The 16,484-nt window shown below is 36.6% G+C and overlaps 2 protein-coding genes across 7 annotated transcripts in view; one reads left to right on the top strand and one right to left on the bottom strand.

Annotated features, from left to right (window-relative positions):
* CUNH4orf33 (chromosome unknown C4orf33 homolog) overlaps positions 1-7,949 on the bottom strand; it is a 16,604-nt gene extending 8,655 nt beyond the window's left edge. The window contains exons 1-2 of one of the 6 annotated variants that reach the window (XM_015593883.2): positions 7,800-7,949; positions 1,067-1,256 (exon numbers count right to left, since the gene is read on the bottom strand). In XM_015593883.2, coding sequence (XP_015449369.1) covers positions 1,067-1,247 — 181 coding nt within the window. In that variant the 5' untranslated portion in view covers positions 1,248-1,256; positions 7,800-7,949. Of the gene's footprint in view, positions 1-1,066; positions 1,257-3,740; positions 3,861-5,940; positions 6,028-6,783; positions 6,806-7,567; positions 7,728-7,799 lie in introns of those variants that run through there. The other 5 variants (XM_015593885.2, XM_015593886.2, XM_015593884.2 and 2 more) reach the window with 5 other exon arrangements.
* A 95-nt stretch (positions 7,950-8,044) lies between these two features.
* Positions 8,045-16,484, top strand: part of SCLT1 (sodium channel and clathrin linker 1) — a 103,982-nt gene continuing 95,542 nt past the window's right edge. The window contains exon 1 of the mRNA XM_006917768.3: positions 8,045-8,541. Within this exon, the coding sequence (XP_006917830.1) occupies positions 8,508-8,541 (34 nt within the window). The 5' untranslated portion in view covers positions 8,045-8,507. The remainder of the gene's footprint in view (positions 8,542-16,484) is intronic.

Genomic DNA, 16,484 nt, shown 5'->3' with positions numbered 1-16,484 from the left:
AAGAAGCAGGTTCATGAGAAAAGTGGATAAGTTGAGTTTGGGACTTGTTCAGTTTGGTGCCTGTAGTACCTCCAGTAGAAATGTCACACTGGTGTGTACACCAGTAGGAAGCTGGCATATACAAGTTCTGGTACACCAGTAAACCAGTAGGAAGCTGGTATATAAAATACAACATATGTTTAACATATGATAAATTAACACTAATAAAATGTATGCTATACAGATGGAACAGAGAAAGTAGATTTCAATAGGAGCTAGAAGAATTATCAAAGTTTTCTTTGAAGAAATGGAACCTGACTTAGACCTTGAACTATGTGTGTTAGGGGCAGGACAAATAGACTGAGAAAAGGTACATGAGAGAGAATATGCATGGACAGTAAGACCATTGCCATCAAAAGTCAAGAGCTTTTTGTTGAACGTGATAGCCAATTCATGAGTACCCCAAAGGTTACAGGAAGGGTTTGGACTATATCTTAGAGACAGTAATGTTTTGTGATCTGGGGAATGCCATCATAAATAGCATTTCAGAAAGATAAATTCCGTAGCTTAATTAGAGACATTAGAGGAGATCATATAGCAAACCTGAAACTGTAATTTCAAGTCGTCTTTTAGCCTTCATGTGATATGTGAGATTACTTGTCAGTACTTGTAAAATAAAAACTACATTTCATGTTGAAGTTGATAGTGTTTCTATAATAAGTAAAACATCCCAAAACTGTCATAAAGAAGGTTTATACCATTAAAGAGGCAATTTGAAGATACTTACAGACAAAATAGGAATGCTAAATTCTTCCTAAAATAGGTAACAGAAGTGAAAGGAGGACATATGGCAGCGATTTAAAAATCTGGATTTGTAATTGCCATTTTTCACTATTCTAGTTATATAGTTGAAGGCACATAGGTAACTGTGAAAAGGTCAAAATGAGAGATTGGTAAGAAATATCAGAAACTGCATGTCAGTTGCTCAGAAGCACTCACTTCCTTATAGCAAGATAAAATAACAGTTCTGTGAGAGATTATTATAAAAAGATTTATGTTTGCAATAAAATACAGTACTTCCACTTACCTTCATAATTCCACAGTTCATTGAAAGGCTTTCCCGGTTCTCCAAGTGGGGCTGGAGGATCATTGAAAAATGGAGCATTAACTTCCATCATCACTCCTGCGTCACCTGGATTCAGCCTGACAAACACTGGCTCATGCTTCACTGGAAAACCATCCCAGGTGTGTTCAATTTTGAAATCCATATTTAGACTCTAAATGAAAAAACGTATATATATTAAAACAAACTCTTTAATAACATGCAACTGTTTCTTTCAGTTAGAAATAAAATGAAAATTTCCATGACAAATGGCAGGCAAGAAAGTAACAAGGTGACCAGAACACGGTTCTGAGAGTCAAAAGGCCATTCGTGTTATGGCAGATCACAAGTACTGAGTTCCACTATAAGACAGGTAGTTGGATCCTAAAAGCTTTGACTTTAAGTCTAGATCCAAAATTATTTTTTTAAAACTGTAATTACGTCCATTGCATAAACTGATAATTTACTTAACTACAAGCACTATGAGTTAATATGTCATCCTGTTTTTTATTATAAAATGAGTAGTTGTCTGAATTACAGGATCCCTGTGGAATCGAGATCTTAATAATAAAATTCAATTTGATAAAAAACAATTCAACAGAAATACAGCTATTAACACCTGTTCTTTTGGCTAAACCCTTTTTCTTTTGGGGGTGGGATTGGGGGACTCCAACCATTTGAAGATTAACAGAGTTTAATATTATCTTCCTTGGTCTCAGGGTATAGATTGTCTTAGCTTTTTTCAATTTTTGTTATTGCAAATGTTAAATGACCAATTGCTTGGTTAATCCCTTCTCACCAATAGAGAAATAGGAAAAGAATCTGCCATCACTTAAACTTTGAAATAGATTAAGTATATTTGACACACGTAGTACTTGCATTTTAAACTGTTTCTCTATGGATTAAATGGAAGAACACAATATATTAATAAAATTGCATTTTGTTGAACACTATGGATAAGGCGTTTTATAAACATTAACTCATTTAATTTCACAAGAAACTTGCAGAGGAACTATTATTATCATTATTACCAAAAAGAAAAAAGCAACAATGACAACAACAAAAACAGATTTTTCCAAGGTTACATGGCTGGCAAATCAAGAAACTGAACCAATGTCAGCCATGTTTTCCCAGATGAAATCATTTTAGGAATCTTTAAGGAGATGAAATCCTTATTTCAGGAGTGGTGGATTTTCCAAGTTATACTAGGTCCTTATGTATTGTTCAGAAGATAATCTTAATTAGTAAATGACATTTTCAGGCTGTAACTTACTTATCTGAAGTCTATGAATGCATATCTTTGCTTCATATGTTATTTTTACTGATAGTAATACAGTTGCTGAATTTTGAATACATTTATTTCAATAGACATGTATTAAGTACCAACTATGTGTCAACCATTGGTAGATGTAAATATGCAGGTTCTGTGTCACATAAGGAATCTAACATCTCTAAAATCCTTCTTCTAAAGTATTTAGCTTTTCCTAATTTTCACTACATGCTAACAAATTTTAATAGCTAACCTCTATAATTAAAAAGTATTGCAAAAGGATAAGTTTAGCAATTTAAACTGAAATAAGCTGAGTGAATGATAAGATGATATAAATTGAGTCTAATTTATGTGAAATTTAGTTCTGATTTGTATAGAATATCTCAATAATAAAAGCATTTTCTTCAGTTGAAATATCAAGACAGTGTCTTCAAAAAGAAATGGATAACCCTCTACCCCAAATTTTGGTACTAGTAAGTACCTTAATATAGTATATAGGAAGAAATAAGAATAAATCAAGAAGTTAGAAATGCTTGTTAAATCTGATTCTGGAGCCAACATGCTGTTCTCCTAACTTGGAGCTTTACAATTCTTGGCAAAATATAGCTCAGCCACTAGGAAGGTTCACTCAATCTTCATACAACCATCACACCCACAAAAATGCGGCACACATCAAGGAACCCCTATCCTGTTCAGTGAGTTTCCACTAAAAAAAATTTAACTCCCAGCTCTTTTAAACAATCATCTCTATCTCTAAATGGAATTAAACCATATCCATTGATAAGCTCCTACCTGGAAGATATGAAGAAATAAAAGATAAAAGCAGAGAGTAGAAGGTAGTGGTACCCGAAGCCATTCTACTGGTTCCTTTCGCCTTTACTCCGAAGATTTCTTTGAGCATTATCTAAAAATTACTGCAAGGAATAATGACTAGATTTCCATCATCAGGAAGGAGTGCCATGGCAGACATGTGCAAGGGTAGAATATAATTTTGGCTTTAACTGCATAAAATGACTTTAGCTTTTTATCAGAACGACAAATTTGCTAATTTGTTTAAAGAACACTTATGTCCTTCTAAGTGTGCATAATATTTATAACACAATCAACCTATAGTCATGCCCACTAGTTTACAATCTGATCTAAAGAAAACATGGACCCAGACAGACACAACTGATTCTCCTTTCAACAACCTGGGGATACTTAGGACTATCGCCTGAGGCTTGACCTCCACCACCTTTCAATGTCTTTGTTTGCACATGTGCCCATATGAAGTAGACAAAATTAAAAGGTCGACATTCACAATCGGGGCGGTGTGCTTCCCAGCAGCACTCCACTCCCTGTCATTCTCCATTGCCCATACATTACTCCGTTTTGATCCACAGCACTTACACTGTATGACATATTTGCTCCTTGTCTCTACTTCACCAGCCAGAATACCTGTAAGTATTGGGAACTCATTTATTTGTTGAGTGAAGAACTGTTGTAGTCTCTGGATCTAAAATTTCATGGTTTCAAGGTCTTGTGCAAGAGAAATTAACTGTTAGTGGTATCATCTTCTCTTTCAACACTATATACCAAAACGACTAAGATGATATATCGTATCTAAAAATTTCCTTTCGATTTAGTTTATGAAAGATTTATCAGCTACTTACTTTGTTTCAGGCACCATGCTAGGTGCTAGGGAAATAAAGTATAAGAAAGAAGTCTATAGGTAGTTGAGGATGATTCTCATATAGCTAATTGACCAGGTCCATTATCAACTGGTTCATTTTGCGGTCCAATGTAATAAAATTGGATCCCTACACCAAACTAAATTTTAAATGAATCAAAAATGTAAACATAAAAATCAAACCATATAAAAATAAGAAAGAAAAAACAAAACAGGAGGATTTCTTAAAAGATGATCTTATTATAGTAGAAAAAGCCTTGTAATATATAGACACATTTGACTACAAAATTAAAAAGCAGAAGTCTGCCTACCACCACCAAAACAAAACGAAAACCACTATTTAAAAACCAAAAGATAGTCTGAAACATCTGCAACTCATACTTCAGACAAAAACTAATTTCTTTAATATTTAAAGCGTTCCTAGAAAGCAAAAAGAAAAAGGCCAACATCCCAGCAGAAAGATGGACAAAGATCTGAAGAGCCAGTTCACAGAAAGAAAATGCAAACTGTTCAACCTTACTTATAATGATAGAAAGGCGAACTAAAACAATAAACTACTATTTTTCACTTAGATTGTCAAGGATCGGAAAGTTTGACAACATGCGGTGATAATGAGGGCACTGAGAAACAACCACATGTTGCGGTTGGAGCATAACGGCCACAGCCTTTGTCAAGAGCCATCCCTCAATAGCTATCAAAATAAAAAATGCAAATGTTCTTTGACTCAACAATTTTAGTTCTAGGAGTTATATATCAGCACCTATGCAACATGCATAAGTACAAAGATATTCACTGCAACATTGTTTAGAATAACAAAATATTGTAAGCAACTTAACTATTCATCAGTACAGGACTGGTAAAGGAATTATACTATATCATACAATGAAATACTACATAGGTGTTAAAAAGAATGAGGCAGCTCTACATATACATCTGAAATATATTAAGTAAAAAGAGCAAGGTGTAAAAAGTATGCATTTATTTAATAAAAATGCAGACTATTTGCATAGATACTCGCAACTGCATACACTATCTCAGGAAGCATATACAAGAAAGCAGTGGTGGCAGTGGCTGCCTTTTTGGAGAGAATTACCTGCCTGAGACAGAGGAGGAAGGAGGACCTACCCTCAACTGTATCGCTTTTTATCACCTATTTGAATTTTATACTATGATAAACACATTACTATTCAAAAATAAATGAATAATTTAAAAAATATTTTAAAGTCCGATTTAAGGCTGAGTCTCTTAAAGAGTATGGTAACTAATTACCTCTTTTCTCGTTTATGTTACATATGCTGAAAATTTCTAAGAAGTCAGAATGAATATTAGGGACATTACTGAAGGAAGGAATATCATTCACCGTGATCACTATCCTATTACGCAATTTGAAGATTGGTTGTTTATACGTTCTTAAAAGAATGTTTATCGTTAATCTGCTTTTCCCCTCATTTTTAAACATCTTCAAATTAGTCTTTCATCAAAAAATGTCAAAAATAACTAAATTCTTTTCATGTTTTCCCGGTGCTATAGAAAGACCTTTAAAAGAAGACAGAACTTCAGGGCATTTAAAGCCTAGGAGAGGTAGGAGGAATCCAGGCTAAAAGAAGGAAGTTACGGAAAAAGTGTTTTCTCAACAGAACGTTTTGCGAGGGAAATTTCCAATTTCCTCTAGTCACGAAATTTTCTTTTCTACAAAAATTCTTTCCAGTTCGTATCCTTCTCTCCCTTCCTCCCCGCCGTCCCTGCCCATTTACAAGAGAAACGGAGAAATGAGGAAGTCGGCCGAAAGAGGGAGTGAACTGTGCCAGCGGGAGGAGGCAGGCACAAAAAATAAGTTCACCAGAAAAAAAAAACTAACGACGAGCCTGGGCGAAGAAGCAGAGAATGAGAGTGAAGAGAGCGTGAGGCGAGAACACAGACCCGCAGACCGGGGAGCTGCTTGCTCTGCAGGCCACACCACTCGCTCCCTCCTTCCCGCGGAATTCACTGGAAAGGGCTCAGCCGTAGGCTCCGCCCAGCTGCCTACACGTTCTGGAGGAGGGACTTGGAGGACTGAAGCAGACACCTGATTTCTCCAGGAAGGAAAAATGATGAAAGAACCACCAGTGAACCTCTGAAGGCTTTTAATCATTCTACTGAAGAGAGAACCGTTTTCTAGGAGAAGGAAGGGGGTCACTCAGTGATATAAATACCGTGCAACAATTTGAAAATCAACTGTAAATCATTAAGATTACAGGAGAGCATACACAGCAATAATTCACTCAAAGCAACTAAAGGCTCACTGGCTATATAAGCCAAACCTGTAAATTATATTAACACTAGCTACAAATAATATTGCCCTAGCCGTAAATTATATTACACTGCCGAGAGGCATACACATAGTCAAGGACTGTAACACTGGGACCAGACTGCCTGGATTCAAATCCCAATTCAGACACTTTCCAATTGGGATCGGCATCAAGTTACTGTAAAAGAATTTTAAAGTAGTAAACATATATATACATATATATATTCCAATTTCAGATATTTAATTTATGCAATGCAAAGATCACTCATTTACATCCAGGAGGGGCTCTTTGCTTTCACCAACACTAATATGTCTTACAAATTTTTAGTGTAAATGCACAGTTAAGTTTATAATTACTTGCTTGATGCCAAGTTAAATCACAGTACGACAATATACAAGGTTCAAATGTAGGAGAGGTACAAGCAAGTTTTGGGGGAGTCAGTGAAAAACTAAGAAAGAAAATGTCATACACTGACCTATTTCAAAGTTGAAGCTTGATCTTTCAATTTCTTCCAACAAGTTTTTGTGTTAACTTCATGACCACTAAAAACCAAATCAAGTCCAATCTTCACTGACTCAAAGCTAAATTAAACTTTTTTTTATGTTTATCTGCTATGCTCCTAACAGCCAGTCTTTGGAGGAAGGGGCCATCTCATTCTCTTAATAGCGAGAATGGACAAAGACCACGATAGAACTTCAGCTACCTAACCACAGACATTGTTGGACAAACTTTTAAAGTTTCTTAAAACATTCCGCTAACATTAATTCGTGAAAAAAAAACAAAAAACAAAAAACATTATGAATCCAAGACAACAAAACTCAAACGGTTAAAGAGAAAGCCAAACTGAGCTATATCTATGACATACCAGTTTAGCGAAGCTAATTCGATCCTTAGAAACACATAACCTACCTAAAAAGCACTAGTGGCTAGCTTCAAGTTAACATTTTTTATTGCTAGCATTGAAATTTCCTCCAGTGTTAACTGTTAAAACAAAACAATGGGTTTTAAATCCAGACAAAATCATTTTTTTAAAGTGAGAATTGTAATCCATCCATGAGACGTTTTACCTAATTCTTCTAGCAAAAAAAAAAAAAAATGCAACTTTTGTCTTTCCTTCTTTTTTTGAGGAAGCCAAGTTATCGCTAAAGAAATAACTGCTGAATTTGCAGGACGTCTGGAGTACTTCTAAGTACATGACTTACTACCACACAGTTAAATATTTAGACAACAGCTGTCTCCCACGAGGGGCAGGACCGTACTTAGCTCCTAGATATTACGAAGTCCATGCTCAGGAATTCCCCAGAGGGTCAGAGGGTCAGAGGGTCAGCCTTGTGGTGGACTCCGAAGACGCCAGTCTGGGTTTCGCTCCCAGCCGCACAACCCCACGTCCTTTCTCCCCCGCCCCGCCTCTGGCCAGTGGGTTCTCCCAGCACAGAAGTGCTAAGAATCAAAGATACTGGGGGAATTTAAAACAGGTATTGAATGACCTACCTAGGTTTATATTTTGAGGGTTTTCTTAAAAAAGAAGAAAAAGCAGGGCGCCGCCACCTGCAGACACAGGTCTGTCGGCTTTCCCGCCTCCTGTCTGGTGGCTCAGCTGGTTGTCATCTCGGTTCCCAGAGCTGAAGCGATAGCCAATAGCGTGCGAGGACTCCCGGAAGCGTGAGGACGTCAGCGCCTACGCCGTCGTGATGACGCAGACGGCGTCACCGTCTCCAAGGAGCGGTCCGGGGCACCGGTTTCAAAGTCGCAGGGCGCGCCGAGTGGACTTCCGCTGATGGCCCCGGCCGTGCGGGAGTCGCCACCCATTCCGCGGAGGACGCCGCCAGCCGGCTGCCCGCCAGCTCCGTCCGCGCGCTCCTAGGTGGCCCGACACGACCCCGGGTGACCCACGGCACGCCTTTACCGCGTCCCGGTGCCACCCTGCTGGGATTCGTGAGAACGTGGAACAGAATTCCCTTGGCGGGTCCCCTGCAACCCTGAAATCTGAAGTCTCTGTCCTGAGCGAGGGGCTCGGCTGGGACTGGGGAAGGCGAGACGGCGCGGCAGGGATGTTGACGCCGCGTGAGTAGGATGCTGATGACACCGCTTGACAGCCTCCAGAGCGTTGCCTTAGTTTTGTTTTCCCGCACAGCGAGCTCTGTGTATTTTTGAGGAAACTAAAGGTGGTGAAAAGCTCCCAACCCAAATTTTATCGAAATGGCCACAGAAATTGACTTTCTGAGAGATCAAAGTAAGCTCCATATTCCTTTATTGCAAATTATTATACGTAATATTTCATGTCATCGTTGACCAACTGATTTTTTTTTTTTTGAATTCCTGTTGGGTGCGTGGAAATTTGTGAACACTTAAAGAAGTTAGCTGCAGAAAAAAACTTGGTGGTATATGTGAGAATGTGTATATATACTTAAGCAGAACCGTTTGGTAAATACTTGTAGATTCCTTAAGCTTACGTGGGACTCTGCTAGACACAAAACATGCTTGTTATGCTCCTCACATGTTCGGGAGTAATTAAACGGCTAATGGCCAGGAGGTTTCCAAGCCAAGTGTGCAGTTAGAACCTAGAGGCACAGCTCTGGCCGTGTATTCAAAAGCTGTTTATTGAGCTCCTCCTGTTTTCGATTATGTGCCAGCGCTATACAAGCAGAGCTGCTACAAAGATGTAGAGGACAGTTCTATCCTCCAAAAATTTAATTCGAGGAGGGAAACCTAAATTCCATAAATACACCGAAGTGGCAGCAACTGCCAACTCTTTTGCCTCGGTTTCCTCATAGGGTTGTTGGCATAATGGAATAAGTATTAAACTATGTAAAGGATTTGGACTAGTACCTGACACACAAATATTGCTAAACAAATATTAACTATTACAGGCTTATTATTAACTGTGGTCAAGGAAGTTGCTGTTTGGGCTGAGATGTGAAGTACTGATATGAATTTACTAGCGAATGAGCTGTGTAGGGATCCCAAATAGAACAGTATTTGCAATGTCGAGGGGATTAGGAATATGCTTTGTTAAAGTCTTGCAAGAAGGTTGGCTCTAATGGAACGTGGTTTATGTGGGGAAATGACAAGTGGAGCCGAAAGGGAAGAACGAGGCTAGATGGCGAAGGGCCTTTTCTGCTGTGTGTTAAGGAGTTTGGACCCTTGCACAGGTTACAGGAACCACTGAGAAGGCATCAGTTGAGAATGACATCAAATTTTGCTTTGGAAAGCCCAGTATGGCCATTAATGTGGAACATGCATTATAGTAGGATGCAGTTAGGTGACTATTATCATCATCCAGGTAAGAAGTGAACTAAGGTTGGTTCAGTGAGATTGGAAATTAGGGGATTTGGGAGAAAGAGGTAAAAGAAACAACTCAGATTGTTGGCTTGAGCAACAGGGAAGGTAGGGGAAAAAATGTTAAGTTCCATTTTGGAAGCATTAATGACCCGTGGGTAAGAACTCAGCCTCCGGATTCAGTCTGTGTAGACTCTTACCTTGGCTCTATCTGTTTCCACGTCTCTGACCGTGGGCAAGTTACTTAGTGTTTCTGTGGTTCAGTTTTCTCATTGTAAAATGGATATAAAAGCACAATAACCCTCATGGGATTGTTAGGATTAAATGGATATAAAACCCTCATGAGATTGTTGTGAGGATTAAATGAGTGCAAATAAAGCATTTAGCATGGTGTCTAACATATAATAAGTACAGAATATATATTACCCCAAATCATTAATGACACTAATGATACTATAACATGAGCATCATTTCTTAGGTTTGAGGTGGGACTGTCCCTAACTGGCTGAACACCATCTGAGTGGCGTGGGACATGAATTCGAGTTTGGATGAAGAGAATACCTGAGGCAGAGTTATATGGGAATGAGCCAGCCAGAATTCTTGGATAAAATTGAACTCCAAATACCAGAGGAAACCAAATAAGACAGTAGAAGCACAGTAACTTATTTCTTGAAAAAATGAGTGGTAGTTTGCTAGAAGACAAGTGGAGTGGCAGAAGAGAATCTCAGAGGGGACAGAAGCAGCAGCATAGGCTCAGAGGTTTGAAATGACATTGCTTGTTCAGGAAATTGGAACGTGAATGGTAGAGTTTGTATGAAGAGATGAAAATCAGTGAAGGATGTCTATGACCCTCCAAATTTTTTTCTTTAACTGGACCTAGCATGCCCATCACAGCTGGTAGGTTACCCTAATAGGTGAACATCCTAAAACCCTACCTAGGTAGGTCTAGATGGCTTAGCTTTCTCCACCTACGTCTGATCTCTATACTGACATATATTGATCTTGATTGCCTCTTATCATTTGTTCCTTTTGGATTTGGTAGTCTAGCTCAAGATAATTTGATTTGGTACCTTTCACCGGGCAACTCCCTGTGACACTGCCTCTGATAAAGTGTCAGCTTTATACATCATAACTACACCAAACCAGGCCTTTAGTAAACTTCTAGCATATTTGAAGTTCCACCTCCATCTGATGGTTCTTAGGGACCCGTTCGAAGAAAGACTTGCATATCAAGCTCGGAGACTAAGAATTCATTCTTGTAGTGGGGATTATGAGCAGTGGGGATGGAATCATTCTTTCTTTTCACTGTCTTAACAGTGTCTTTTATAGAGCAGAACTTTTTCATTTCAATGAAGTTCAGTTCATCAATTTGCTCTTTAATGGATCTATGTCACGTCTAAGAAATCTTTATCAGTGGTTTCCTCTATGGGTAGTGCTTTTAATGTTGTAGTAAAGAAATCTTTGCCTAACTCAAGGTCACAAAAATTTACGTAAAGATTTTCTTCCAGAAGTTTTGTAGTTTTAAGTTATACATTTAGATCTATGATCCATTTTGAGTTAAATATTGTACGGGTGGAAGGCAAGAGTCGAGGCTTGCTTTTTTGCGTACAGATGCCCAATTGAAAAGACTGTCCTTTCTCTACTGGAGTACCCTTGCACCTTGTTTAAAAATCAGTTGTCCATATTTGTGTAGATCCATTTCTGGATTCTATTCTGTTCCATTGATCGGTTTGTCTACCCAGACACCAATATCCCAGTATTTTGATTATTGAAGTTTTATAATAAGTCTTAAAATCGGATAGTGTTAGCCTTTCAAATTTGTTCTTTTTCACAGTTGTTTCAGCTATCCTAGGTCCTTTGCACTTCCATATAAAGTTTAGAAGTACCTTGCCAATTTCTACATAAAAGATGCTGGGATTGTGATAGCCATTGCATTGAATCTATTGATCGATCTGTGTTGAATTCATATCTTAATGACATTGAGTTCTCTGACCAATGAAAAGGTATATCTCTCCATTTATATATCACTTCATTAATTTCAGCAATATTTTACAGTTTTTAGTATACAGATTTTGCAGATTTATCCCTATGTATTATTGTTTTTGATACTATTGTGAATGGTATTATTCTTTTACTTTTATTTTCTGATTTATCATTGCCACTATATATAAATCATTTATTTTTTGCATATTGTAACCTGCAACCTTTCTAAACTCACTTATTAGTTCTAATAGGGTTTTTATAAAGTCCATCAGATTTTCTGCATAGACAATCTTTGCATCTTGTAAATAAAAACAGGTTTACTTCTTCCTTTCCAATTTGAATGCCTTTCATTTCGTTTTATTGCCTTATTGCCCTGGTTATAACCTCCACTACAGTGCTGAACAGGGGCGGTTGAAGTGGACATCTTTGTCTAGTTCCTGGTTTGGGGGAGAAACATCTTTCTTTCAGAATTAAGCATGATAACTAGCTGTAGTTTTTTTTCACTGATGTTCTTAATAGATTGAGAGTATGCCTTTCTATTGGTTTTCTGAGAGTTTTTATAAGAATGAATGTCAGATTTTTTTCAAATGCTTTTTCCGCATTTATTGAGAAGATTTTTTTTCATTTTTAGTTTGTTAATAGGATGATTTACATTGATTAAATTTCAAATATTAACATGTTAAGGCCTTTTCCCTTTTTGCGATAAATTCCTCTTGGTCACAATATATTATCCTTTTTATATATTGTCAAATTTGATTTTCTTTGCTTAAAATTTTAACATCTATATTCCTAAAGCTTTTTTTTCTTCTTTTTCTAACATCTTTGTCTGGTTTTGATATCAGATAATGCTACCCTTATTGAATTATTTGGAAAATATTTTACCCTCTTTAATATTCTGGAAGAGTTTGTGTAGAATTGGTATTATTTTTTCCTTAAAATTTTAGTAGAATTCACCAGTGAAGCAAATTGGACCTAGAATTTTCTTTGTGTGCAGATTTTAAACTACAAATTCAGTTTCTTTAATAAAATGGCTACTCCATATTCTATCGTATACCTAAGAGAGACCCTCTGCAGACGTCCCATGTCTGGAGTTTGTGCAGTTTCTCTCCTTAGTTTGCACTGCCTATTTTAATTTACTCAGTCTCCATCGACTCTTGGCTCCATCTTCTTAATTCAGAAAGTCTGCTGATCTCTGCCTGCATTTTTCCCTCCCGGTGCCATGGCGTGGAAAGTCTCTCAAGTCATTGGGCTGGGCAAGTCATATGTCTCACCTTATTAGATTTGCATCTCTCATCATTATTGTCGGATGTCTAGTGTCTTACAAATCATCGTTTCATTTATTTGTTTTGTGGTTGTGTGAGGAGGGAAAGTAGCCCTCGTTATTTCATCTTGGGCATAAAAAGAAGTCCTGTTCAAGATGCCTTACTTTTGAAATCTTAAATACAAGTATCTTACTCTACTGTCACTATTCTTTATCTTTGGGCACTTCTTTTTCATTCATTTCTTTAACTTTTTCCCAGCTTGCTTTTACTGCTTTCATTTTAGTAGAATTCACCAGTGAAGCAAATTGGACCTAGAATTTTCTTTGTGTGCAGATTTTAAACTACAAATTCAGTTTCTTTAATAAAATGGCTACTCCATATTCTATCGTATACCTAAGAGAGACCCTCTGCAGACGTCCCATGTCTGGAGTTTGTGCAGTTTCTCTCCTTAGTTTGCACTGCCTATTTTAATTTACTCAGTCTCCATCGACTCTTGGCTCCATCTTCTTAATTCAGAAAGTCTGCTGATCTCTGCCTGCATTTTTCCCTCCCGGTGCCATGGCGTGGAAAGTCTCTCAAGTCATTGGGCTGGGCAAGTCATATGTCTCACCTTATTAGATTTGCATCTCTCATCATTATTGTCGGATGTCTAGTGTCTTACAAATCATCGTTTCATTTATTTGTTTTGTGGTTGTGTGAGGAGGGAAAGTAGCCCTCGTTATTTCATCTTGGGCATAAAAAGAAGTCCTGTTCAAGATGCCTTACTTTTGAAATCTTAAATACAAGTATCTTACTCTACTGTCACTATTCTTTATCTTCAAAGATAAAGATCTTTATCTTTGGACACTTCTTTTTCATTCATTTCTTTAACTTTTTCCCAGCTTGCTTTTACTGCTTTCTTACACAGACTATAGCTGTGGCCGGTTAGTTCATCTGCTCTTTTGACAGTAATCTTGATGCGAGTATGCCCCTACTTTTCTGTAGCACATGCCCAAGGACACCTCATCCCCAGATCAGTTGTTTAGGTTGCCTTTACAGGTCTCACACCCAATTGTTCAGTAACCATAAATAAAATATCAACTTTCCGGACAAGCACCACCACAAATTCGAGGTTAACTCATAACTACCCCATAAGTGGTGAGCTGGGATTTAAACCCAGGCAGTGTAGTGTTAGTGTCTGTGTTCTTAACTACTGCCCAAGAGAGACACTTGTAAGAGAGAAAATTAGAGGCCTGTTTCACTTATGCACATAGAATCTAAACTGCTGAATAAAATATTAGTAAATCAAATGCATGAATGAATATGTCTGTAGATATATACATAGACTTACAGTTGTCTTCATTTCCTGTTGGGTTCATCCCAGCAATGAAAAGATAGTTAGCATTAGAAAATTGAGTACATAAAAGAAGACCTAGATTAATGGAAAAACATATCAAATTTGTGGATTAGGACACTCAGTGTAGTAAATATATCAGTTCCTAAGAATAGCCAAGAGAGTTTTAAAAAAACATCAAGTTGGGAAATTTTATTTTACCAGCTGTTAAGAATTCTTATAAATATCCAATTAGTAAATCAATATTATATTGGAAGATTGATAAATATAGAGACCAGTGGAATAAATTAGCACAGAAAATTACACATCATGAGCAGTTGTTATCTGAAAAAACAGGCTCTACAGATCAGTGGGAAGAGGACAGACTGTTCAGCATATGGTACTGGAATAAGTGGTTATCCAAATGGGAAAGAAAATAATATAAATACCTTTTGTACATCACAGAAAAATCATCTCGAGGTCGATTCAATTAAAGCTTTCAGAAAAAATATTAAGAGAGTGTCTTTATGAACTCAGGATAGGAGATTTCTTCAACGGACAAACATTTTTGACTGGAAGAAAGATATATGGGTAGACTGCATTATAAATAAAAACTTGGATGTCACAAAAAATATCATCAGTAAATGACTAGCCCAACTGCAAAAGGGAAGAAGATACATATTTACAATAAATATAACAGAGTTGATTAGCATCCAGAATTTAGAAAGATCTTTCACAAACAAAAATATATTCACGCTAATAGAAAAATGGTTAAAGAATATGACTAGGCTATTTACAAACAAAACAAAACCCGAAAAACTGATAAAAATATGAAAAGATGTCAATCTCATCAGTAATCCAGAAAATGCAAATTAAACAACAGTGAAATAAGTACTTGTTGAATGAATAAAGGAAATCGTAGATGCAATTTATGGTAATATTAAAATCAATCTATGAAGACCGAATGTGTCCCTCTCATTATTAATCCACGGTTGACTTCTTAACCTATTTTAATCACTGAGAAATCTGATTTTTTTTTTGAAAACCCTATCAGGGAAAAAAGAAGTAGTTTGTATTGGAATTATTACATCCGTGGCCAAAACTCCAACCTCCTTTTAAGACTGACAGGGAAGAAGAGTAATACGCAAAAACCAGGTCCTGCAGTGGTGGTAAAATTTTAGTGCTATCTTAAAAGTCCTGAGGATAACAATAAAAAAAAAAAAAAAATGTGGATAATTTCTTTTACACTCAATAAAAAGTTTAAAATCATTTGCATTGTTAATACTCCACTAAATTATACTTTTAAGAAATAAACTGTTATCTGAATTCCCAACATATAATGTATACACCATGAGTGTGCACATTATATGCACATTTTTTGTTTATATGTGTGTCTGTAGTTAGTATGTATTGCACGTTTATGCATATTTGCTGGTGCGTAACATATACGGAAAAGTAATGAAAACAAATATAAAGGTCACGGTTGCTAGGACCCCAGAAGTCCCCTTGAATCATAATCTTTCTCCCTTCCTCAAAGATAATTGAAGATAACCAATATCTAATTTTCCACTTATAGTTTAGTTTTGCCTGTGTTTGAACTTTGTATAAATGGAATTATAAACTCTGTATCCTTGTGTATTTGGCTTCTTTCATTCAACATTGTGGTTTTGAGATTTATCCTTTTTCTTGCATGTAGATGTAGTTTGTTCATTTAATTTCTGTAGAGTGTTCCAGTTTTTAAATTTATGCATTCTTCTAGTTTTTAAATTTATCTTATTTATGCATTCTTCTTTTGATGGATATTTGTAGTTTCCAGTTTAGAACCAAAGGTGATAATGCTATCACCTTTTTTTTTTCCATTGGTCATGGTGCTTGGTGTTCAAGTGCGCATATTTTTGTTTATTATATTCCTAGGAATTATATGTGTGTTTAATTTTAAAGTCGTGCTAATTTACACTCCTATCAGCAGTGTATGGGAGTTTTCTTTATTCTACATTTCCACCAACATTTGTTTTCTAATTTTAACTCTTTATTTATTGTAATTTTAATTTGTATTTTCCTAATGCCTAATGAGGTTGAGCAGCTTATGTTTATTGGCCACTTCGGTAACCTTTTTGTGACATACCCATTCCAGGCATATCACTTTTTATATGATTATCTGCCTTTTAGTTGATAGAAGTTTTTTTTTTTGTATATTCTCAATATAAGCCTTTTGTCAGTTTTATGTGTTGGAAATATCTTCTCCATGTTTATGGCTTGCATTTTTACTCTCTTAACAGTCTTATTTTTGATGAACAGAAGTACTTAATTTTAATGTGGTCCAGTTCATCAGTGTTTTAT

The sequence above is a fragment of the Pteropus alecto genome, unplaced genomic scaffold (genome assembly GCF_000325575.1).
Source record: "Pteropus alecto unplaced genomic scaffold, ASM32557v1 scaffold17, whole genome shotgun sequence".
Classification (NCBI taxonomy): Eukaryota; Metazoa; Chordata; class Mammalia; order Chiroptera; family Pteropodidae; genus Pteropus; species Pteropus alecto.
The sequence above is the reverse complement of the archived record's forward strand: the minus strand, read 5'-3'. Positions and strand labels throughout refer to the sequence as shown.